The 23189-nt window shown below is 51.8% G+C and overlaps 1 protein-coding gene across 4 annotated transcripts in view; it reads right to left on the bottom strand.

Moving 5' to 3' along the window:
• Nucleotides 1–23189, bottom strand: part of GPT2 (glutamic--pyruvic transaminase 2) — a 47819-nt gene that overhangs the window by 9494 nt on the left and 15136 nt on the right. For 2 of the 4 annotated variants that reach the window (XM_024233830.3, XM_063717285.1), the window contains 5 exons: nt 21954–22062; nt 15745–15878; nt 12785–13028; nt 5074–5153; nt 3044–3180 (listed from right to left, as the gene is read on the bottom strand). In XM_024233830.3, coding sequence (XP_024089598.1) covers nt 3044–3180; nt 5074–5153; nt 12785–13028; nt 15745–15878; nt 21954–22062 — 704 coding nt within the window. Of the gene's footprint in view, nt 1–3043; nt 3181–5073; nt 5154–12784; nt 13029–15744; nt 15879–21860; nt 22063–23189 lie in introns of all 4 variants that reach the window. The other 2 variants (XM_054533854.2, XM_054533855.2) reach the window with 1 other exon arrangement.

Genomic DNA, 23189 nt, shown 5'->3' with positions numbered 1-23189 from the left:
CGCCTCAGCTTCCCAAAGTGCTGGGATTACAGGCGTGAGTCACCGTGCCAAGTTCTGCAATTTATAGCCAAATTATAAATCAAATCATATGAAAATAAGCTGAGGACACGTGACCAGTTAAAAAAAAAATCTTTCCAGACCCAATCAGCAACATACATCTCCTTCTCTGGTGTGTGGCTGCAAATGTTCACGCAGATGCCCCGAGGCAGGAACCTGGTCACCTTCCTCCATGCATCCCCCACCCCCAGCCTCAGAGCACCTGACACGATGAGATGCTTAGTAACATGCTTTTGGGGGAGCCGGGTGAAGTGGCTCAGCCCTGTAATCACAGCACTTTGGGAGGCCGAGGTGGACGGATCACTTGAGGTCAGGAGTTCAAGACTGGCCTGGCCAACATGGTGAAACCCGTCTCTACTAAAAACACAAAAATTAGCTTGGCATGGTGGCACATGCCTGTAATCCCAGCTACTTGGGAGGCTGAGGCAGGAGAACTGCTTGAATCAAGACCGGGAGGCAGAGGTTGCAGTGAGCTAAGATCACGCCACTGCATTCCAGCCTGGGCTCCAGAGCGAGATTACATCTCAAAAAAACAAAACAAAACAAAACAAAAATCAAAAAAACCAGGCTTTTGGGATCACACTGCTGAACGGAACTGACAAAGATTCCCATCTGATCCCTGGACCGGACGTTTCAAGGTGGGAAGATAAATTCTAACATCTCAGAAAAGTGCCCCGTAACAAAAATGGAAAGAAAGAACTTTCTGCTTAATCCTCTGCTGATGAGCAGAGAATCAAAATGAGTAAAGCAGTCAGACCCTAATTCATCCAGATCTGAGAACACGGGGCACGACTCAGGATCCCAACATCAGGGCACTGACTGGTAGCGTAATCAATAACTGAGATGGGGCAATGGGTAAGTGTGTGGTAAACATGCTTGAGTTTGAAAACTGAGTTCACCGAGAACAGATTTGTTTAGGAAAAGAGCTACAGAGCAAAAGGAAGTCAAGCAAGGAGCCAGGACTGCTACAGGGTAGACCAGAAAGACCAGCCTACGTTAGCCTGCGCCCAGATCAAAGAAGCCCAAGAGCAGTTTGGCAGCCATCCCAAGGGGACTGCTCCCTTGACTAGGCGGAAGTATTCCTTCGAGCTTCATGCTTACGCTGTTCCAGCCTAACAACCAAGAGCCCTCCCCACGCCGACACCTGGCACAGAATAGGACCCCACCACGTTGGGAACACACGCCCTTTGCTGCAAACCCACTGGTGTCTCCTCAGTCTCTGTGGCTTCCTCCTCTTTCCCCTAACCTCCCAGCAGTGGGGGCCCAGGCCCAGGCCTCACTCCATGTAAGTATGAGATGTGTCCAGGCTTAGAGCTCCAACAGTCTTACAATTCACACCCAGACATCTCCCAAACTTAAACCACCCACCAGAGGTCAGCCTGCCTGGAGACTTACACATCTCCCTCCACCTGGACGCCAAGCTGGCATGTTTCAGTTTAACAGGTCCAAAACCAAACTCCTGCTCTTTCCCCTTAAATCTGCTTCACCCTCAGCCTTCCTCATCTGTTGACTGCAACACCATCCTTCCTGTTGTTTGAACAAACAACTAAGGATTCATCATGCAGTGGCGTAATCACAGCTCACGGCAGCCTGGAACTCCTGGACTCAAGCAATCTTCCCACCTCAACCTCCTGAGTAGCTGGAAGCGCGCACCACCAGACCTGGCTGAGTTTTAAAACATTTTTTTGTAGAGAAGGGGTCTTGCTATATTATCCAGGCTGATCTCGAACTCCTGGCCTTGAGTGATTCTCCCACCTCGGCCTCCCAAAGTTCTTGGATCACAGGCGTGAGCCACTGCACCTGGCCAGGATTCATCCTTGACTCTTCTCTCCCACACCTGTCTTTTCCACCCACAATTCCTATCAACTCCACCTTCAAATACATCCAGGATCCTCTCCCCATCTCTGTCTGGTGCACGATGTCTCACCTGTGAGACTGTAACAGCCTCCTGGCCTCTGTCCCCATCTGTACCCCATCCCCCACCACACAGCAGCCAGAAGGAGCAACACACCAGCTAAGCAAGGCCACACCCCCTCCAACAGCTCCTACCTCATGCTGAACACAAGTGAAAAATACAATCACCAAAGTGAACCAGGTGACCCAGCCTCCTATAATTCTCAGGTCTCCGCTCCTGCCACTGCTCCCGTGCCCCCTCCTTTCCAGCTCCTGGCTGTTCCGCCAACATGGCAGGTTATGTTCCACCAGCACAGCAGGTGTGCTGCTACCACAGGGTCTTTGCTCAGGCTGCTCCCGCTGCCTGCAACGCTCTTCCCCCAGATATCTGCACAGTTCCCCACCACACTCCTTCAGGGTTTAACTCAGAAGCCAACTCCTCAGTGAGGCTGCACCACTTCAGCCTTCGACCCCACCCCTACCTCTCCTAATGACTGTTCTCCGTGGGACACACGATTTACTCATTTGCCTACAGCTCTCTCCCCTCACTAGAACCCACGCTTTGTGCTAGCAGGAGGGTGTTCGCTGCGGCATCTCCAGCGCTGAGATCAGTGCTGGACTCATCCTAAGCGCTCAGTAAACATAGGCTGAATGAACAGACACAGGATTACAGCTGACCCTTTAGCCTCTGAGGTCACACAGTGCCTAAGGCAGCCCTGCACCCAGAGCACAGCCAGTCAGCCTAACAGCATCTGTTTATCTGCTCCATCTGCCCTCCCTGACCCGTCAGACATCAGTCAACCTCGGAACAACGGTGACAGAGAAAACACCAGGTGTCGCAAGCTGCCATGTAGTCCTGTTTCCACTCCATTTGTCCGTTGTCTGGCTTCTCTGAGCACGCCCTTATTTGAGCCCCTGTACTAGGGCTGTTCTCACACCATGGCTCTCCCACTGGGGAGATGCAGCAGAAGCAACAGATAAGGGCAGCCTTCTCTCCATCCAAGTGGGTGGACCATGGGGCAGGGCAGAGGAGCCGGCAGTGTGAGGATCTGGCGGGCCCAGCAGTGGCAGGAGGGAAGGGAGGCCCACGTACTCGCCCATGTAGCCCTTGGAGGTGGAGTGGAAGGAGGCGAGCTCCACGTTGCTGGAGTACTCGGGCCCCATCTCGTACAGCACCTTCTTGAAGGAGTGGAATCTGCAATCTGGAGAGTACACGTTGTCCTGGTACACCTGCGGGGGCACGGCAGGGACGGTCACCAAAGGGCCCTCAAAGAGGCTGCTGCCCAGTGTGGCCAAGGCAAGGGAGGGCACAGGTGCTGTGGGCCATGAGGCCCAGCCGGCCCAGCCTCCTGTGCCATTCCAGGGATGAGCCAAGTGTGCCTGAAGGAACTTTCTAGAATAAGCAAGGAGGCAAGGCCTCAGGCTGGATGCTGAGACAGCTCAGGAGCTCACTTGATTTCTCTCACACTCATCCCCATCCAATCCCCAGACTTCCCTTCCACCCCATCCTCCCAAGCAGACTCTCCTCCTAAAGCACAGTGCTTCCTTGCTTTACCAACGCTGGTGACGACGGCATTAGTGCCCTTTTCCTCTGACCTCCTATTTGAAGAGCTAACCCTGTTGGGTTTCCTTTGCAACACTTAACCCCCCCAGAGTGGATTCATTGTATTCTTCCGCCCACTTTTCCCTGCCAGAGCAGCACCTACACCCGTTTGGTTCTTTCCAGTCCCCAGAGTCCAGCACTCACAGCTGGCAGACACCCACCCTGGCCTTTGAGGTTAATTCCCCACCTATTTTGGCGATCAGAGAAACTGAGCCTTTCTGGGGCCCTGGGGATCAGTCGGAGGCTCAAGCTGGCTCCGTTGCCAAGCCAGGCCCTGTCCTCCTCGTCCTCATCTTCCCAGACCCAGAAGGAAGTTCTGTATACCAGGTCATGAGGAAAACCATGGGTCTCTCTGCTGCCCTTTCTCTCCTTTAGAAATGAAGATATCAGGCCCATCTACTATTAAGGCAACAATTTGATGGGTAAGCTGTGTGTGTATGTATGTGTGTCTGTCTATGTACGTGTGTCTATGTGTGTCTGTATGTACGTATGTATATGTGTGTATGTCTGTCTGTATGTCTGTGTGTATGCGTGTGTGTGTGTCTGCATTAATGTGTGTGGCATGTGTGGGGGGGTGACAAGGAGCAAAGAAATGAAGGCAGCGGGCTAGAAGCTGCAGCTCGCCAGAAACCATGCAGAAATGAAGAGGAAATAAAAAGAGGATTTGATGGAACCTCAGTTTCTTTCTTACAAAGCAGAAAAAGAATGAGCAGACCTTGGTTCCAGAACTGGAGTTCAAGAAGCAACAGGTATGGGGTTAAGATCCCTTCCTGAGATGTAAGCGAATTAAATGAGACAGTAGATACAGAAGCGCTGGGAGGCACAGAACTGCAGCTGTATGAGGAGTGGGCGTCAGTCATTTCTGCCACTGGGAACCCACCCTCCTTTGTTGGGTAGGAGCCGCTCAGTTGGCCCTCAAGGAATAACCCTCCTTGGTTCTCTATCTGGAGGTTTGGGAGAAGAAAGCAGAGGGCCCACCCTATGCTCTGGGCCTGGCCAATCTGCATACTGGAACCCCTACATCACAGTGATTGGTTCAGCAATGGGTGTGTGACTCAGGCTGAACCAATGAGGCTCAATTCTGAGACTTGCTGGAACCACCAGGGCAAAAAGCCCTCTTTCTAGGCTGGGAATCTCTAGGCTGGGAAGATAATCGGCCTGTGTATGAGGCCAACACAGAGGGGTGGAAAAGGGAAAGAGGACCTGAAAGATAAGGTCCAAGCCCCTGGATCCAGCTGCGCACCTGTGACCCCACCGGCATTTTTTCTTTTTCCTTTTTCTTTTGGAGCTTAAGTGATTTGGGCTGAATTTCTGAAATTTACAACCAAGAGTACAAACCAATAAAGGGGTAATTTAAGTCACAGTCCCACAAGTTGTAACAATGAATATCCTCACCCTAGGCCAGAATCATTCCTCCAACACCAAGACAGTTCTCTCTGGCTGCAGAACAATGGGGGCTGGGTCCCTCCCTCTAGAAGAGAAAGCTAGTGCCCGCTCCCTCTGAGTGGGGACACTCTTACCTCATCAGCCAGGAGAAAGAGCTTCTCTTCCCAGGCAAAGTGGATCACATCTTCTATGCACTTTCTGCTTTGTACCTGGCCTATAAAATCCCCAAGAAAACCAAAATGTCGGTTGCAATGCTGTTTAAATTGTCCCCAGGTCAGAAGGCCATCCAGAATCACTCAGTGCCGTGTTCCCTTGAGACCCATAGAACCACCCCCCCAGAGGCCCCCCCTCCCCAGCTGCCATGCATGATGGTGTAGTCGGCCTCCAGGGACGCCCAGAAGAACAGCCTGTGTGTCTGACTCTCCTCAGCCACTTATGCGAGGGAGAAGGGGTTCTCACCTGACTTATTTTTTTTTTAATTTTTTTGAGACGGAGTCTTGCTCTGTCACCCAGGCTGGAGTGCAGTGGCGCAGTCTCGGCTCACTGCAAGCTCTGCCTCCCGAGTTCACGCCATTCTCCTGCCTCAGCCTCCCGAGTAGATGGGATTGCAGGCATGCCTGGCCAATTTTGTATTTTTAGTAGAGACATGTTGGTTCTCCATGTTGGTCAGGCTGGTCTTGAACTCCAAACCTCAGATGATCCGCCCGCCTTGGCCTCCCAAAGTGCCGGAATTACAGGTGTGAGCCACCGCGCCTGGCCCAGCTCTTATTTTTATGAAGGCTTTGTGTGTAGGTGTGGTGTGGTATGTGTAGGTGTGGTGGGGTGTGTGCATGCGTATACTCACATGTGCATGTGTCTATGTGTGCTGTGTTGGCATGGTGGGGTGTGTGTGTGTAGGTGTGTGTGTAGGTGTGGTGGGTGTGTCTGTGTGGTGTGTGGGTAGGTGTAGTGTGGTGTGTGTCTGTGTGGTATGTGTGTAGGTGTGATGGGGTGTGTGTGTAGGTGTGATGGGGTGTGTGTGTAGGTGTGGTGGGGTGTATGAGTTTGTGTGTGGGGTGTGTGTATGTGGTGTGTGTGGGTATCCGTGTGGTGAGGTGTGTGTGTGTCTGTAGTGTGTGCATAGGTGGGGGTGTGAGTCTAGGTGTGGTGTGTGTATAGGTGTGTTGAGGTGTGTCTGTGTGTGGTGTGTAATGTGTGCAGGTGTGGTGGGGTATGTCTGTATTTGGTGTGTGTGTAGGTGTGGTGGGGTGTGTGTCTGTATATGTTGCGTGTGTAGGTGTGTTGGGGTGACTGTGTGTGGTGTGTAATGTGTGTGCAGGTGTGGTGGGGTGTGTGTGTCTGTATTTGGTGTGTGGGTAGGTGTGGTGGGGTGTGTGTCTATGTGGTATTCGTGTAGGTGTGGTGGGGTATGTGTGTGCACACACACATGTGCATGTGTAGGTGTCTGTGTGCAGTGTGTGTAATATGTGTCTGTGTGGTGTGCGTGTCTCTCTGGTGTGTGTACGTGGTGTGTGTGTGTATGTGGTGTGCGTGTCTCTGGTGTGTGTATGTGGTGTGCGTGTCTCTGGTGTGTGTGTGTGTGGTGTGTGTGTGGTGTGTGTGTATGTGGGGTGTGTGTGTGTGGTGTGCGTGTCTCTCTGGTGTGTGTATGTGGTGTGTGTGTGTGTGGTGTGCGTGTCTCTGGTGTTTGTATGTGGTGTGTGTATGTGGTGTGCGTGTCTCTGGTGTGTGTGTGTGGGGTGTGTGTGTGTGGTGTGTGTGTGTATGTGGTGTGTGTGTGTGGTGTGTGGTATGTGTGTATGTGGTGTGCGTGTCTCTGGTGTGTGTATGTGGTGTGTGGTGTGTGTGGTGTGTGTGCGTGTCTCTGGTGTGTGTGTATGTGGTGTGTGTGTGTGTGGTGTGTGTGCGTCTCTGGTGTGTGTGTGTGTGGTGTGTGTGTGTGGGGGGGTGTGGTGTGTGTGTGGTGTGTGTGTGGGGGGGGTGTGTGGTGTGTGTGTGTGTATGTGGTGTGTGTATGTGGTGTGTGTGTGTGTGGTGTGCGTGTCTCTGGTGTTTGTATGTGGTGTGTGTGTGTATGTGGTGTGCATGTCTCTGGTGTGTGTGTGTGGTGTGTGTGTATGTGGTGTGTGTGTGTGGGTATGTGGTGTGTGTGTGTGTGGTGTGTGGTGTGTGTATGTGGTGTGCGTGTCTCTGGTGTGTGTGTGTGGTGTGTGTGTGTATGTGGTGTGTGTGTGGTGTGTGTGTGTGTGTGTATGTGGTGTGCGTGTCTCTGGTGTGTGTGTATGTGGTGTGTGGTGTGTGTGTGTGTGTGGTGTGTGTGTATGTGGTGTGTGGTGTGGTGTGGTGTGTGTGTGTGTGTATGTGGTGTGTGTGGTGTGTGTGTGGTGTGTGTGTGGTGTGTGTGTGTGGTGTGTGTGTGGTGTGTGTGTGTATGTGGTGTGTGGTGTGTGTGTGTGTGTATGTGGTGTGTGTGTGTGGTGTGTGTGGTGTGTGTGTATGTGGTGTGTGGTGTGTGTGTGTGTATGTGTGTGGTGTGTGTGTATGTGGTGTGTGGTGTGTGGTGTGTGTGTGTGTGGTGTGTGGTGTGTGTGTGGTGTGTGTGTGGTGTGTGTGTGTGGTGTGTGTGTGGTATGTCTGTGCTGCAGAACAGAAAGGCATGGAAGCATCATAAGGAGCAGGGAGAAAAGGCCTGCTACAATGGCTCACGCCTGTAATCTCAGTGGCTTCGGGAGGCCAGGGTGGGAGGATCGCTTGAGCCCAGGAGTTCCAGACCAGCATGGGCAACACAGCAACACCTCAACTCTACAATAAAAATTATCCAGGTGTGGTGGCTTATGGCTGTAGTCCCAGCTACTTGGGAGGCTGAGGCTGGAGGATCGCTTGAGCTCAGGAGTTTGAGGCTGCAGTGAGCTATGACTGTGCCACTGCACTCCAGCCTGGGCGACAGAGCAAGACCCTGTCTCAAAAATAAAACAAAGAGCAGGAAAATACAACTGCAGGAGTTAAATCTATCAGCTCGTGCCCTCCCCCCATTACTGCACACCAGCAGCAGATGGTGAAGAGACTCGCACTGGCTGTGGCCACCGGGTGAAGAGTTAGCCCCTTTCTCCCCAGAGAGGCACCCATGAGCTCCACAAGGCAGGGACAAGGCCTCTCCCCACTCATCGTCTGCCCTCGAAGACAGCACTCAACAGATGCTCAATAAATAACTGCAGAATAAATGCTAAGTGAATGGGCCTGGGCACCAGCTTTGGTGTTTCCTGTCAGCTGCTACCATGCATCACTAAAGACGAGCACGCTGCAGGACTCAACGCTAACAGAGAACACTTACAACACATTTTATTATTTCTCTTTAATTTTTGAGATGGAGTCTCACTCTGTCACCCAGGCTGGAGTGCAGTGGCACAATCTCGGCTCACTGCAACCTCTGCCTCCTGGGTTCAAGTGATTCTCTTGCCTCAGCCTCCTGAATAGCTGGGACTACAGGCGTGAGCCACCATGCCCAGCTAACTTTTGTATTTTTTGTAGAGAAGGGGTTTTACCATGTACCCAGGCTGGTCTTGAACTCCTGACCCCAAGTGATCCACCCGCCTCAGCCTCCCAAAGTGCTGAGATTATAGGCGTGAGCCACCGCACCCAGCCCCCATTTTAGAGAAATGAGTGCAAACAGCAAGATGGTGATCCATCCGTTCACGTGAAATGCCATGGGTACAGGTGAGGGAAGGAGTAAACGCAACGAGGTAGAAATGGGACCTTCCCTCAGTATTTCCTGAGACCTGCTTTGAGTGTGGCACCAGGAATATCTGATGTGCTCACAATATCCTCTGGAAAACCACCACTACTATCAGGCTTGCTAACTTCTTAACAAGGGCCATGTTTGCTTACTATATGCCTGTGTATATTACATATATATCTAAGTGTGTGTACGTATGTGTCTATACATGCATGTATGTATATTCTTTACAGTGTCTTGCTCTGTCACTCTTGCTGGAGTGCAGTTACATGATCCTAGCTCACTGCAGCCTCAAACTCCTGGGCTCAAGCCATCCACCAACCTCAGCTTCCCAAAGTGCTGGGATCACAGGCATGAGCCTCTGTACCCAGCCTGTTATTGTGTGTGTGTGTGTGTACATATATATATATATATGTACATATACACACATGCAAAACAGTATATAGAGTATCTTACCTTTTTGTTAATAATACCTATATTCTGGTCTATGGAAAAATATAAAAAATATGCCTGGAAAAAACATACACACGTACCTTGTAAGACTGTGGCATGATTCCATTAGAATTTCTATCTTGAACTAGCTAAGCAATGAACCAATTCCTTTACTAACGGACCAACTTTTCTTCTGCCAAGAAAGCACCAACTAGGCTTCCTATTTAAAAAGCTCAGGGTTCTGGGATGCCAGCAGGGTGGCAGGCCCCAGTTTCTATAAGAAACCAGCCACTATTCTCACAGACAGAGAAGGGCTGGTTTCTGAGGACAGCAGAACCTGCCTGTAATTCCTCCTGGTCTTGCCCTTCCATGCTTGTGATGCCACAAACTTTATCCTGTTGGAATGCAAATCAGGATTTGAGCACCAGAAAAGCTGTGTTCACTAAATGCTAAAGGAAACACAAGGGACTAAGCAAGAACCAGAGCCTTAAAAAGACTTCAGCCCAGTAAAGGAAATGAGACCCAGTGTGTGCAAATAATTCTGCTGTTACATACACACCACGTCAGCGTGAGGATAAGGGCAGTGCCTTATCCTCTCTCCAGCACCTCAGAGCATGCCCGCTGAGCCAGTGAACAGATAAGTGCATGAACAGTGGTGCAGGAGGAGGGAATGTCATATATGGCATTAGAGGGGCCAGGGCACAGCTGTGCCCAGCTGGGGGAGACATGAGACATGGCTTTGATACAGGCCCCAAAGGCTGGAGAGGGGTCTCCCAAGTACCTTTCGAGGCTGAGCCAAATTAATTCCCCAAAAGCTGATGGGAACATCTGTAGCTGGTGACTGAGCATCCTCCTTTGAGTGACAGATCACGACTGTTCACGTAGTTTGGATGTTTGTCCCCACCCAAATCTCACGTTGAAATGTATTCCCCATGGTGGAGGTGGGTCTAGTGGGAGGTGTTTGGGTCATGGGGGCAGACCCTGAAAGTCTGCGGCATTCCCTGCCCCACCCTGATTCTCTCTCGTTCCTGCTCTTGCCATGCGATGTGCCTGCTCCCCCTTCACCTTCCGCTTTGACTGGAAGCTTCCTGAGGCCTCCCCAGAAGCTGATACCACCATGCTTCCTGTACAGTCTGCAGAACTGTGAGCCAATCAAGCCTCTTTTCTTAAAAATTACCCAGTCTCAGGTATTTCTTTATAGCAATGCAAGAATGGCCTAATACCACTGTCCTATGGGGAACTCCAGCGGGAGGCCTGGGACACAGAGCTGCCAATCAGAGTCCCAGGGATTTGACTGGTTCAGGAATGGGCAGGTGACCCAACTTGGGAATGGTAAAACTCTGGAAGAGGCTCTGCTGTAAGGTAGCTCAGCTGATGGCAATGGCTGAAAGTGCTGAAGCCACTCCAAGGATGGATTCTTCCTGAAGACTCCAACCCAGAGAAAGGTAGAGCTGAGGAGGGGACTGAGGCTCCTGTGACACGGACTCTGACTCAGGTGCACTGCTTCAACCCTGCACTCCACAGTTCCACCCTCCAATCCCTTCAGTCTCAAGTTGGGTTTCTGTCTTGAAACCAAAAGGGCCCCAGTTTAAGAACCCAGTCCACTCTGACACCTTTAAGCCACCCTGGTCACAGTGTGTGGTCCAGACAAGACATATGGTCACCACAGGTGGTTTTCTATTTTCCAGAGACCCTGTTCTCACAGCTGACTGACTCTCACACAGTGAAGACCCCGGGAGCAAGGCCAGGTCCTGCCCACTCATAAAGTTATTCTTTATAAAAATTACTTATGTTAATATATCAGATTAATAGAAAATGACCTCTTCACTCAGAGCAGGAGAGTCTCTGGTACAATGACTTCTTCTCAGTCAGGTGAAAAGATTTATGTAAACACCTGGCCAAGAATGTGTTGACTCTGTGGACTAGGTACAGTATCTTTCCCAAGATGTTGCAGAACTTGCTACCCCAAGTGTGGTCCTGGGCCCAGCATCAGTATCACCTGGGAATTTGTTAGAGATGCAAACTCTCAAACCATACCCCGGCCCAATTACATCCAAGTGTCTGAAGTGGGGCCCCGCAGCTTGGGCACCATGCTTCTGAGGCAGTGGATCTCACCCTCGGCAGCACAGGCTACCGATATCTCAGAGATCCTAGGGTGTGGCCTCAATTTTGAGATTTTTCAAAGTTCCCTTTGTGATTCTAATGTACAACCAGGATTGAGAAACCAGCTCTATGTTATTTTCCTACTGAATCTTTATCCCCCACACTCCCAGGAGCTGGGGTAAACAAGCCAGTGGTATCGCCAGCTGCACCCATTTTCTGCACTCGGGAATTCAAGGGGTGTTTTCAGCTGACTGAAGCATCATTTGATGTTCCCGAGAAACAGATTCCACAACCAACTCCAATGCATTTTGGCCCTGACCCAATTTATCTCAACAAAGGAGGAGAGAGGAGCCCTTGTTCCCTGTGTCCAAATAGCACTGGGAGCATATGAAGCCAGCGGCCCAGAAAGATCAACACAGGCAGGACTGCAGACTTTTTTTTTAAAGAAAAATATGCAAAATCGGGGGTGCTTTTCAACTTCTGGAAATTGGTGGTTTTTTTGGTTTAGTTGCTTTTGTTTTGAATATGACATTTTCCTCTCAGACCTTAAAGGTACACAGCAGTGCTGTATCAAAGAAAAACCAACACACACACCAGCATTCTCAAAACCGGTTCAGAAAAATAAGGAGGAGTGACGATAAAATGAGGCCTATGATTAATGATAAGTTTGTGAGTAAATAATCTCAAGGAGGCAAGTCTTTGCAAATGTAAGAACAGGGAAAAAAACACCCAAAAAACCAGTCTTAAAAATAACAATACAACCCTGGCTGGGTGCAGTGGCTCATGCCTATAATCCCAGTGCTTTGGGAGGATGACTTGAGGCCAGGAATTAAGACCAGCCTGGGACACACAGCAAGACCTTGTCTCTATAAAAATAAAAAATTAAAATATTAGCTGGGCGTGGTGGTGCTGCTTGTAGTCTGAGCTACTCAGGAGGCTGAGACAGGAAGATCTCCAGGAGTTCAAGGCTGCAGTGAGTTATGATCATACCACTTGCACTTCAGCCAGGCCTGAAGCCACAGAGTAAGACCCAATCTCTATAAAATAATAATTATTATTCAAACTGCCCAAGAAAACATCTGCATTTACTGACTTTTTTTTAGACAAGGTCTCATTCTATTGCCCAGGCTGGAATGCAGTGGCACAATCTCGGCTCACTGCAACCTCTGCCTCCCAAGTTCAAGCAAATCTCATGCTTCAGCCTCCTGAGCAGCTGGGACTACAGGCGCACACCACCATGCCCTGCTAATTTTTGTGTTTTTAGAAGAGACAGGGTTTCGCCATGTTGGCCAGGCTGGTCTCCAATTTCTGACCTCAGGTGATCCAGGTGCCTCAGCCTCCCGAAGTGCTGGGATTACAGGCATGGGCCACCGTACCTGGCCTACTCACCTCTTGAGGTGGCCTGTGGCAAATTTTATGGCTTTAGGTTAGCAAATCTGGAAGGGAAACTAGGGGCAGAGAGAACCTCCAATTATTTAACTCTTTGGTTTTTAGACAGCCAGTGTATTTTAGACAGCCAGTGTTTTAGACAGCCACCCCCACCCTCTACGAAACTGGCGAGGAAGTAAAGTGCAGACCTGTGGGGTTCCCGGGGTTGATTATGCAGAGCACCTTAGGGTCACAGTGGTCTTTGGCCTCCTGCACTGCCCGCCGTAGCTCATTCACATTCAGCGCCCAGCAGTTCTCCTCGTCCAGGTAGTAGTTCACCTGGATGGCGTCGAGCTCAGAGATGACGGCTGAATAGAGGGGATACTGTGGGATGGGGATCATCACACCTGTTCGTGACTTGCCGCCCCCGGAGACGAGGATCTTCAGGATCGTCTGCAACAGAGAAGTCACATCTAGAAAGCCAGCACCACTTCCCATCCCTGACCCAGCCTTTTACCCGTGGCCCCACTGCATGCCTCCAGTCCAACTCTGTGCAAGTCGCTTTACTTCCCCGAGTCTCAGTTTTCTCATCTGTAAAATGAGGGCAGCTGCGAGGAGTAAGCAAAATACAACATTCTAAAGTTCTCAGCACAGTGCAGTACATGTAGTCAACGACTCAGTACTCAGGCTGGGCACGGTGGCTCACGCCTAAAATCCCAGCACTTTGGGAGACTGAGGCAGCCAAATCGCTTGAGGCCAAGAGTTCGAGACCAGCCTGGGCAACATAGTGAGACCTCCACCTCCCTACTTAAAAATTTAAAAATATTATTTTTCTTTTAAAAAAATATATTTTTAAAAAGACTCAATACTTGTATTTTTAATACTTCTAAAATAGTTCTCACACTAGCCCTGTCTCAGAATTATTCTGACTCCGCTCCTGTAATCCTGATTCCCTATGTCAGGGGTGGGGCCCAGGAATGTGTGTTATCAGTATTAGTGCCCAAGTCTGGAAAGACCCCACCCCACACCCACCCCAACAGGGGACTCTTAAAATGGGATAAAATACCCATCTACTGCCACCAGGTGGCGCTTTGACCTGTTTTCCAAGCTGAGCAGAATGCTTGTTTAAGTTAATTTCTGAGAAACCAGGCCATGGGATTCCTTTGGGGTATTGAGGTGCCAGTAATTTACTGAATTAATTAGCCAAAACCCTCTGCAGGGAGAGTCTCCACCTTAAACACGGGCATAGGTCCTTTTTCAGACTCAGTTCCTTGCTACAAAAATGCCACGAGATTTTAAAGTACAATGACTTGATTCTTTCCGCTGAATCTTGTGGACACGCCCCCTTCCCTCCTCCAGGACCTCTTCCCACACTGGGCACTTCTGGGATTCAAGAAAGGCCTTGACAGCAGAAGACAATGGAAGATGATGTGATTGGTAGCTGGAGCTCCAATGTTAGAGTCCCAAATGTCACAAGAACTGACTCAAGGCAGGTAGACCACTTAATGTCTCCGGGCCTCCATTTCCCATGGGCTCCAATAAGAGCTTAATGTGTAAGCAACGCTTTGGGAAAGGAAAAAAGCACTCAACAAACAAAAGCCTTACAGGTCAGGAAACAAAGACAGCCCCATTAAAGGAAGGGTTCAGACAGCACATGGCTCCCTGAGAATAGATGAGTTGACAGCACCCAGCACCATGCCAGGCCCTGGGAGGGGTGTGCAGAAAGGGACAGGCAGGCAACCAGTCCCCCACCCCAGGACTGCAGACTCCACCAGTCCCCCAAGCCCAGGACTGCAGGCTGCATCAGTCTCTCAAGCCCAGGACTGCAGGCTCCACCAGTCCCCCAAACACAGGACTGCAGGCTCCACCAGTACCCCAAACACAGGACTGCAGGCTCCACCAGTCCCCCAAACACAGGACTGCAGGCTCCACCAGTCCCCCAAACACAGGACTGCAGGCTCCACCAGTCCCCACCCCAGGACTATAGGCTCTACCACTTCCCCAAGCCCAGGACTGCAGGCTCCACCGGTCCCCCAAGCCCAGGACTGCAGGCTCCACCGGTCTCCCAAGCCCAGGACTGCAGGCTCCACCAGTCCCCCAAGCCCAGGATTGAAACCTCCACCGGTCCCCCAAACCCAGGACTGCAGGCTCTACCAGTCCCCCAAGCCCAGGACTGCAGGCTCCACCAGTCCCCCAAGCCCAGGACTGTAGACTCCACTGCAAGTAACTCCACTGCACTCCAGACTGCAGGTAACCACTGGCCTCAGCCCTCCCCGACCCCATCGGTAGCTGACCCCAGCCCAAGCCACCTCCTCTTGCCTCCTGTGCCCCTTCCAGTCAAAATTTAAACTTAGGAACAGAAATCTAACTGCCCCACCTCCTTCTCCTTCAAACCCTTCAGTGGCTCCCTGTTGTTCTTAGCACAATGACCCAAATCCTCAGCGTGGCCTCTAAGGCCCTGTATTGGCGCCAGCTGCCTTGCCAGACCAAGCCTGGTAACTCCGTCCCTTGCTGTGCACGCATCCCCCAGCATCTCCAGTTCCCAGCACTCAGATTCCTGCCAGCTCTTGGCCTCTGCACACAGTGACCTTCAGCTCAGAGCACACCCCCTCTCCCAGTTCACTCCTGTGTGTCCCTCAGGTCGGTGTCTACTCAGCCTTCCTTGGAGACTTCCTGCCCCCGCTCCACCAGGTCGGAGTTCCCACTGCTCCTTCCCATAACACCCTGTCCTTCTCTACTGCAGAAGAGAAACTAAAAGCTTGTGATGTGCATTTATTTTTGTGATATCAGCTGGTCTGCTCTGCCTGTGTAGGCAGAGGCCAAATGATGTGTTTGGTTTCCCACTGTCTCCCCAGCACCTGACACAGGAGGAACACCAATATGCGCAGAACCACAGAAAGGCCAGTGGCTACCCTCGGGTATCCCCCGGCTCCTCTGCAGCTGGACCTGCTGGTGTGCACTCCGGACTGAAATCAAGGCTGCAGTAGCGTCCAGGCTCATGAAGACTAAAAGAGGCAAAGACTGCAGGCTGCCAGGGCAGGGGGACCAGAGGGTGGCCACCTGTGCTGCCACCCTCCCTGCTAGCCAGTTCCAATGCTGGGCCCTAACAGGCAAGGCTGCTCTTCATGTGGGTAAACACCGGATAACAACGAGCCACCCTCACACGTACAGAAATGCCGTCACTAGCTCCCGTGGTCAGGTAGATGTTGTCGGGGTCCGCAGGCACGCCGCCATCCCTCCTGGTGATATAGGCAGCCACGTCTTCACGGATGCAGTTGACACCCTGGCTAGCACTGTAGGACCCTGTAAGACAGCAGGCAAGACAGTAACAGAGGCAGGATGTCTGGCTCCACAGGGTCAATATAATTAATAACCATATAATCAGAGGGATGCCTGTTTGGGGTGAGTGTCTCGGGCGGAGCCCAACTCCCATTGCTTTGGAACTGTGGCAAGCTGCTTAACCACCTGTCTCGGCTTCATCCACCCACGCCTCTATCCATCCACCAATCTACTCATCCACCCACACATCCATCCACTCATCCACTCACTCACCCAGTACTGACTGACTACCTACTATGTGTTACACATTATTCTAGGCCCTGGCTTCTACTCAGTCAAATGGTGTCCACACCTGTTCCACCCACCCTCCTCGGATTTATATGTGATCTGTGACAATGTCAGTCACTAGAGCTGGGATTCCCATGCCTTTACCATGGTTGCCTACACATGGTTCCACAGGACTTGAGAGTGGGCCAACATTTAGGCTCCAAAATAGCACCCCCTGGGCTGGGTGCAGTGGCTCACATCTGTAATCCCAGCATTTTGGGAGGCCAGGCAGGAGGATGACTTGAGCCCAAGAGTTTGAGACAAGCCTGGTCAATGTGGTGAAACCTCAGCTCTACAAAAAAATACAAAATCAGCCAGGTGCGGTGGCGTGCGTCTATAGTCCCAGCTACTTGGAGGCTGAGCTGGGAGGATCACTTGAGCTCGGGAGGTAGAGGCTACGGTGAGCTATGATGACACCACTGCACTCCAGCCTGGAGTGAAACCCTGTCTCAAAAAAATAAATAAAAATAAAAACAAAAACCCCACAATAGCACCACTGGCCAGCCCCAGGCACCCAGGGCTCTGACCAGCACCAACCACAGATCCCTGGGACTGCAAGGCATCCTCCAGCCCCCAGTCCCATGTGAACATACCCTCCCGCTGCCATTTAGGGTTGAAAGTCATTTATATTAAGTTCAAAAACAGGTAAAACTAACGAATGGTCCCGGAAGCTGAGCAGTGGTTAACTGCTCTGGGGTGGGGGTATTGACTAGAAAGACCCACGACAGAGTGTACAGGGGGTTGGCAGCTCCATATCCAGAGCCTGGTGGGGAGACATCGATGTGTGCATGTGTGAAATGCATTCCAGCTGTACGTTAACATTTTTACCCCCTTAAAAAAGACTTTTTTAAATGTCAGGCCGCTATTTAGGTTTTTGAAAATAAACTGGAAAGATGTATTTGTACAGGTGCAAGACCTCTCTGGAAGAAGACTCAAACTGGTGAGGTGAATTCCCTGTGGAAGTGCATGGGGGCTGGGCGTCAGATGTAGAAGGCAGACGTTTCATTGTATATTCTTTTAGACCTTTTGAATTTTACACCACATTTAAAGAAAACCAAACCATTCCTTCTGTGGCTACTGCAAAAACCACCCCCAGGAGGCAGGATGGCAACTGGAAGTAGCAGATTCTCCTCTGGGGTCTCAGCATGCATCAGTCCAGGCCTGGCATCGAGGAGGAACACAGTCAAATGCTCTGAACTGGGGTCGGGTGCAGTGGTTCACGCCTCTACTCCCAGCACTTTGGGAGGTTGAGGCAGGCAGATCACCTGAGGTTAGGGGTTCAAGACCAGCCTGGCCAACACGGTGAAACCTTATCTCTAAAAAAAAAATCAGCCGGGTGTGGTAGCAGGTTCCTGTAATCCCAGCTACTCAGGAGGCTGAGGAAGGAGAATCACTTGAATCCGGGAGGTGGAGGTTGCAGTGAGCCAAGATTGAGCCACTGTACTCCAGCCTGGGCGACAGATTGAGACCCTGTCTTTTTAAAAAAAAAAAAAAAAAAAAAAAAAAGCCCTGAACTGGAATCCCCCAGCTCTGCCTCAGCCTCTCTGTGCAGCATTGGGCTCTGCACAGCTGTAAAAGGAGCAGCCAGATCAACACTCTAAGGTGCCAACTGGCAAACGTTAACTTGTGTCACTCTGGGTGGTGGGCATGGGCTTCTGGCATGTTATTTTGAGTATTCTAATACATTTAGAGTATTTTGTAAGTTTAAAAAAGGGTAGGTGCAGATGCTGGTGTTAGAGCCCTCCCCCACTAGGTGATTTAGTTGCTATTTCTGAGCTTCTGTAAGAGAGACCTTCTAGGACTCCTTGCTTCCCTTCACCCTTTTTCAATGCCCCACCTTCTACTCCTCAGGGCCTCCAATTCTTCGTGCCTCTAAGAGCATCCACTTCCCTGAACGCCCAGGCCTTCACCCATTAGCAAGCCCTCTGCTTCTCTGAATGTTACTTCTGCGGATCACAGACTTTCTACCCTTCCAAGGAGGCTCCTGGGTTTCTTTTTCTTCAGATCTCACGTTATGCTCCAAACCACACTGACCCTTCTAGGCTCATTTCTAGTCTGTCTCCAGGAGGCCTGCCCTAAAGATTCTGCTCCACCTCCAGCCAATCTCTCAGCCTATAATTTCTCCAGTTACTTTATTATTTATTAGTTTCTTTTAAGAAACAGGGTCTCACTTTGTTGCTCAGGCTGGTGTGCAGCAGCACGATCATAGCTCACTGCGGCCTTCAACTCCTGGGCTCAAGCAATTCTCCCACCTCGGCCTCCCAAAGTGCTAGGATCACAGGTGTAAGCCACTGTGCTGGCCCCTCCAGGTATTTTGTACAGAAGCAGCCCTGCCCTCCCCATGCTGACTCTTGACTCTTGGTTCCTCCAGGGCAGGGGCTGTTACCCGTTTCTTCTGTGCATTTCTCTCGGAGCACCTTGCCCACTGCGGGCTGCGCTCCACTACACCCTGCTGAGGACCCACTGCCAAACTCCCACCTCATCGAACATCACTGCCCTAGGGCCCCTTCATTCAGTCACACGGAGGTCCCAACTTTAGGGCCTTTGCACACGCTGTTCGCTGGTCCGGCATGCATTTGCAGGTTCTTACTCATCCTCCCCATGAGCGTGAATGCCACGTTTCCCCTTAAGCTCTTCCTCTCCATTAGAGCCCCTCGTTATAATCCTGCAGCTCTCTCCAAGATCTCGTGAGAACTAGTGATTATACATTCGTATAAATTCTTTTTCATGTTTGTTTCTCCCAAATCTGATAGCTTCGTGAGCACAGAAGCTCCACCCACCTTGCTCACCAGTGTCTTTGGTGTCTAGAACACAGCCTGGTACGTGCTCAGGGAGGGGCTGGACAAGGGCACACAGCTCCTGCCCCACCCCAGGCAGGTGCTAGGTTTTACCTCAACCCCATTGAGATCCAGGACAAACCTGAGAACCAAATTGCTCATCAAACAGAACACAAATGAAGTTGCTGGGTGTGGTGGCTCATGCCTGTAATCCCAACTACTCTGGAGGCCGAGGCAGGATGATTGCTTGAGCCCAGGAGTTCACGAGCAGCCTGGACAACAGTGAGACCCTATGTCTACAAAAAATATAAAAGTTGGCCGAGTGTGGTGGTATGTGCCTGTAGTCCCAGCTACTTGGGAGGCTGATGCAGGAAGATTGCTTGAGCCCAGGAGGTCAAGGTTACAGTGAGCTATGATTGCACCACTGCACTCCAGCCTGGGTGACAGGGCAAGACCCTATCTCTTAAAAAGGAAAAAAAAGAAAAAAAAAAAAACATGAAGCCCTGCTAAGAAATAATAATTTTTTTTTTTTTTTTTGGAAGGGACAGAGTCTCACTCTCATCACCCAGGCTGGAGTGCAATGGCATGATCTCAGCTCACTGCAACCTCCACCTCCCGGGTTCAAGCAATTCTCCTGCCTCAGCCTCCCAAGTAGCTGGGATTACAGGCACCCACCATAATGCCTGGCTAATTTTTGTATTTTCAGTAGAGACAGGGTTTTGCCAAGTTGGCCAGGCTGATCTCTAACTCCTGACCTCAGGTGATCCACCTGCCTTGGCCTCCCAAAGTGCTGGGATTACAGGTGTGAGCCACCACGCCCAGCCCAAGAAGTAATTTTAAAGGATATGATAAAAACACATCCTGAGTGGCCAGGCACGGTGGCTCACGCCTGTAATTCCAGCACTTTGGGAGGCTAAGGTGGGCAGATCACGAGGTTAGGAGTTCAAGACCAGCCTGGCCAATATGGTGAAATCTCATCTCTACTAAAAATACAAAAATTACCCAGGTGTGGTGGCGCCAGGTACTCAGGAGGCTGAGGCACAAGAATCGCTTGAACCCGGGAGGCAGAGGTTGCAGTGAACTAAGATCGCACCACTGAACTCCAGCCTGGGCAACAGAGTGACACTCTGTTTCAAAAAAACAAATAAATAAAATCTCCTGGGTGAGCTTCAAGACTTTGTATACATATTTAATAATCTCCCTGTGGGTCAGGGTGGCCATGGAGCATAGTGACATGCCCCATTTCTTTTTACTCCTGTAGGCAGAAAAGTGCTCAGGCTGCCCAGAGCGTAGGTAACAGAGAGCAACACCACTATGTCCCTGTCACGCGAAGGACCACACTGTCCTGCCCCCTGGAATGGGCAGGGCTTGTCTACAGCTAACAAGGGGCTTTAGCACACATGAACCTTCCTTGCAAGCCCAGGAGGTGGGTACAAAGTACTTCCTGGCTGAAGGATGAGAGAGACTCCAAGCACTCCTACCTCACCTGTGTTTATGAGGTCCTGGAACAGGGCTCAGGGTGGGTCCCAAAAACCATGAGGGCCAACTGGTCTTTTGCTGTAACACCCCACAAGGGAACTCACAGGGACACAGTCTCTCATCCCCACTACCCCAGCTCTGGCTCACCTGAAGTTGCAAAAACCTGTTGATGAGGCTTAGCATGTGGAACAAAAATCCGTACCCGGTCCCCAGACACTCACATCAGACACACAAAAGGCACATTCCCCTCCCCCTGCCTCTCAGTTGGGGGCTTCCAGGAGTTTTAGGCCCATGGCCATGGGGTCTTTGGGAAACACCTTTGCCCTCGGGGCCAGGCAGAGGGTGCAGGGGGAAAACGAGCCTGGAAGCCAGGCCTCTGGGCTGCAGGGCTGCTTTCTGCCAGCTTGTGGTTTAGGTCTTGGCATACAAGGCCCCAGCCCACACCCCATCCAGGCTGACAGGTGGGAAAGCAAGGGGCAGCTGGCCCCCTCCTGAGAGAGACAGTGCCCAGACTCAGAGGGAGGGCAGGGGGGCCACAGCCAGGAGGGTAAGCACAGGGCCGTCAATAAGGGACGGAGCAGAAAAAGTTGGCAGGGGTGGCAGGAGATGGAGACAACAAGGGGGGGCCACTCCCCTGCTGAGCAAGCCACCAGAATCTGTCCCCACCCTCAGCTCCACTTTCGGGAACATCAGGGCTCGTATCCTAGGAAGACTCTAAGAACAACAGCAGTTTTCCTCAGGGCGAAGGAAGCCAGATTCCCAGCGTGGGTGCTGCATGAAGGAACCAGCAGAAATAAACAGAGGAAGGAAAATGACAGAACAAAAAGCTGGAGGCCCAGGGGCTGGAACTCCATCACCGCAGGGGAGGGAGAGAATCATCTTCATATCTACAGGGGCCAAGTTCCAGGTCTACTCTTGAAGCCTGGTGCCACGTCAGGATGCAGACATTGGGGCATGGGTCCCTGAAAGGATGAGTGAGGGCCAGCTTGAGGGGAACACCATGAAGTACCAGGGGGTACTGGCACCATCGGACTGAAGAAAGCCACAGAAAGGGGCTGGAGGGGTCCCAAGGTGCTTCCCTTCCCCAGCAATTGGCTGCCATCTCCAAGACAGTGCAGGGACATGTTCAGAGCTGGAGGCCACAGAAAGGCAAGGATGCTGAACAAAACTGGGCACTGCATTTCTACCCGGCCTCCAGCTGCTGGTTGAAACCTGCTGTGACGAAGGCAGGCTCAGCTGCCGTCCAATGAGGCTGGCTCCGAGGAGGAGGACCCACACCCGGCATGATGCAGGCACTTGCACCTAAAGGTGGCAACGGCACCACCTGCTTAATAAACTGGAGGCCAGCAAGGTGTGAGTGGGAAGAGGATGCTATTTTTTGTTTACTCTGCGCACTGTCAGCCACCCACACACGTTCACACACCCATTCGCACGCAGGACCCTCCGCTCAAGGCTGGGGCTGCCTGGGAACTCTCATTCATTTCACGCCTGGGGGCCTGGCAAGTTGGGGCCTCACCCAGGCTGTTCCCGCCACAAGCCTGCAGGATCCGCCGGGCGCGTTTCTTAGCATCTTCTGGGAAGCTGGGGCTGTCCAGCAGGTTTGGGTAGGTGCATAGTGCCATCACCTGGGGGAACAAGACACAGGCTGAGCTCCCAGCACCCCCACTCCTAGAGCTCCGGGAGGAGCACAGAGGCCACTGGGAGGATGACAGCTCCCAGGGACGGGGCTGACGCAAGCCTCTCTGCGAGGACTCAGCCTGTGGGAGCTTGGGAGCGGGAGGGGAAAACGCTGGGCTCTCTGTAGCAGAAGGGGAGAAGTTGAGAGTTGGGATGCACTATGACCTGGGCTGCTGGAAGAGGAGCCAACGATCAGAATGAGGCTGCTACTTCGCCCCTGGCCCAAGCTCTTCCGCTAGGGACAGTGGGCTCACACACCCAAGGCACAATCAGGGGTTTGCAGAGCAGCGGGCAGGCGATGCCCAGCAGGGTGGAGCATGGCTGCAGAACCCCCTACTCCCAGCCTGAGCTCCCCCAACGCCCTAGGCCCCCTCCCCCTGCATTCATCACCCCCTTTCCTCCCTAGATGAAAACTGGACCAGCTTTCTCTTCTCTGTAACAGAGAACATCACCCCAACCCCACAAATTAACAGGATTAAGCAAGCAAATGTGTACAAAAGTGCCAGTAACCCCAACTCGCGCGGCAAGTTGAGGCTGGCACCGAGGAGCCAAGCAAGGTGCACTGAGGGGGTCAGGACTTGTGGCTCTGACACCAGTGGGGTGACTTCAGTGAGCGCCTGGCTTCATGGAGCCTGGCTTCTCTTCATCTGCACAATGGGCAATGAGCTGGCCTGCCCGCCTCCCAGGGGCACCCGTGCAGGTCAGAGGAGATGTGTGAAGGCTGGAGGCAGCTGGCACCAGGCTGGAGAGGCTGGGCCTGCCATGCACAATGGCAGGGCTGGACCTGGGAACATGTCTCCAGCAAATAAGGCTGAGTAAGGCCTGTTCTGAAGCCTGCCACAACTTAAACCCAGGTCCATGAGGGGACCTCTCCTGAGAGGCCACTCTCGCTTGGCCCTCCCCTTCAAAGCTCACGCTCCAGGGAAGTCAGGGCCCTCTGGCCTCCTCCCACCTCGTTTCCCTGGCAGAGCCACTCTGTGTGGTCTGATTCATTTCCCCCTCCTGGGCCCAGCATGGGGACTCTAACATCCAGGGCTGCAGGCCTGCTCCGAGGGTCAGCAGCAGTGGCCGTGGG

This window comes from Pongo abelii, chromosome 18, assembly GCF_028885655.2.
Source record: "Pongo abelii isolate AG06213 chromosome 18, NHGRI_mPonAbe1-v2.0_pri, whole genome shotgun sequence".
NCBI lineage: Eukaryota > Metazoa > Chordata > Mammalia > Primates > Hominidae > Pongo > Pongo abelii.
Note: the sequence above shows the minus strand (reverse complement) of the source record. Positions and strands in the feature narration are given on the sequence as shown.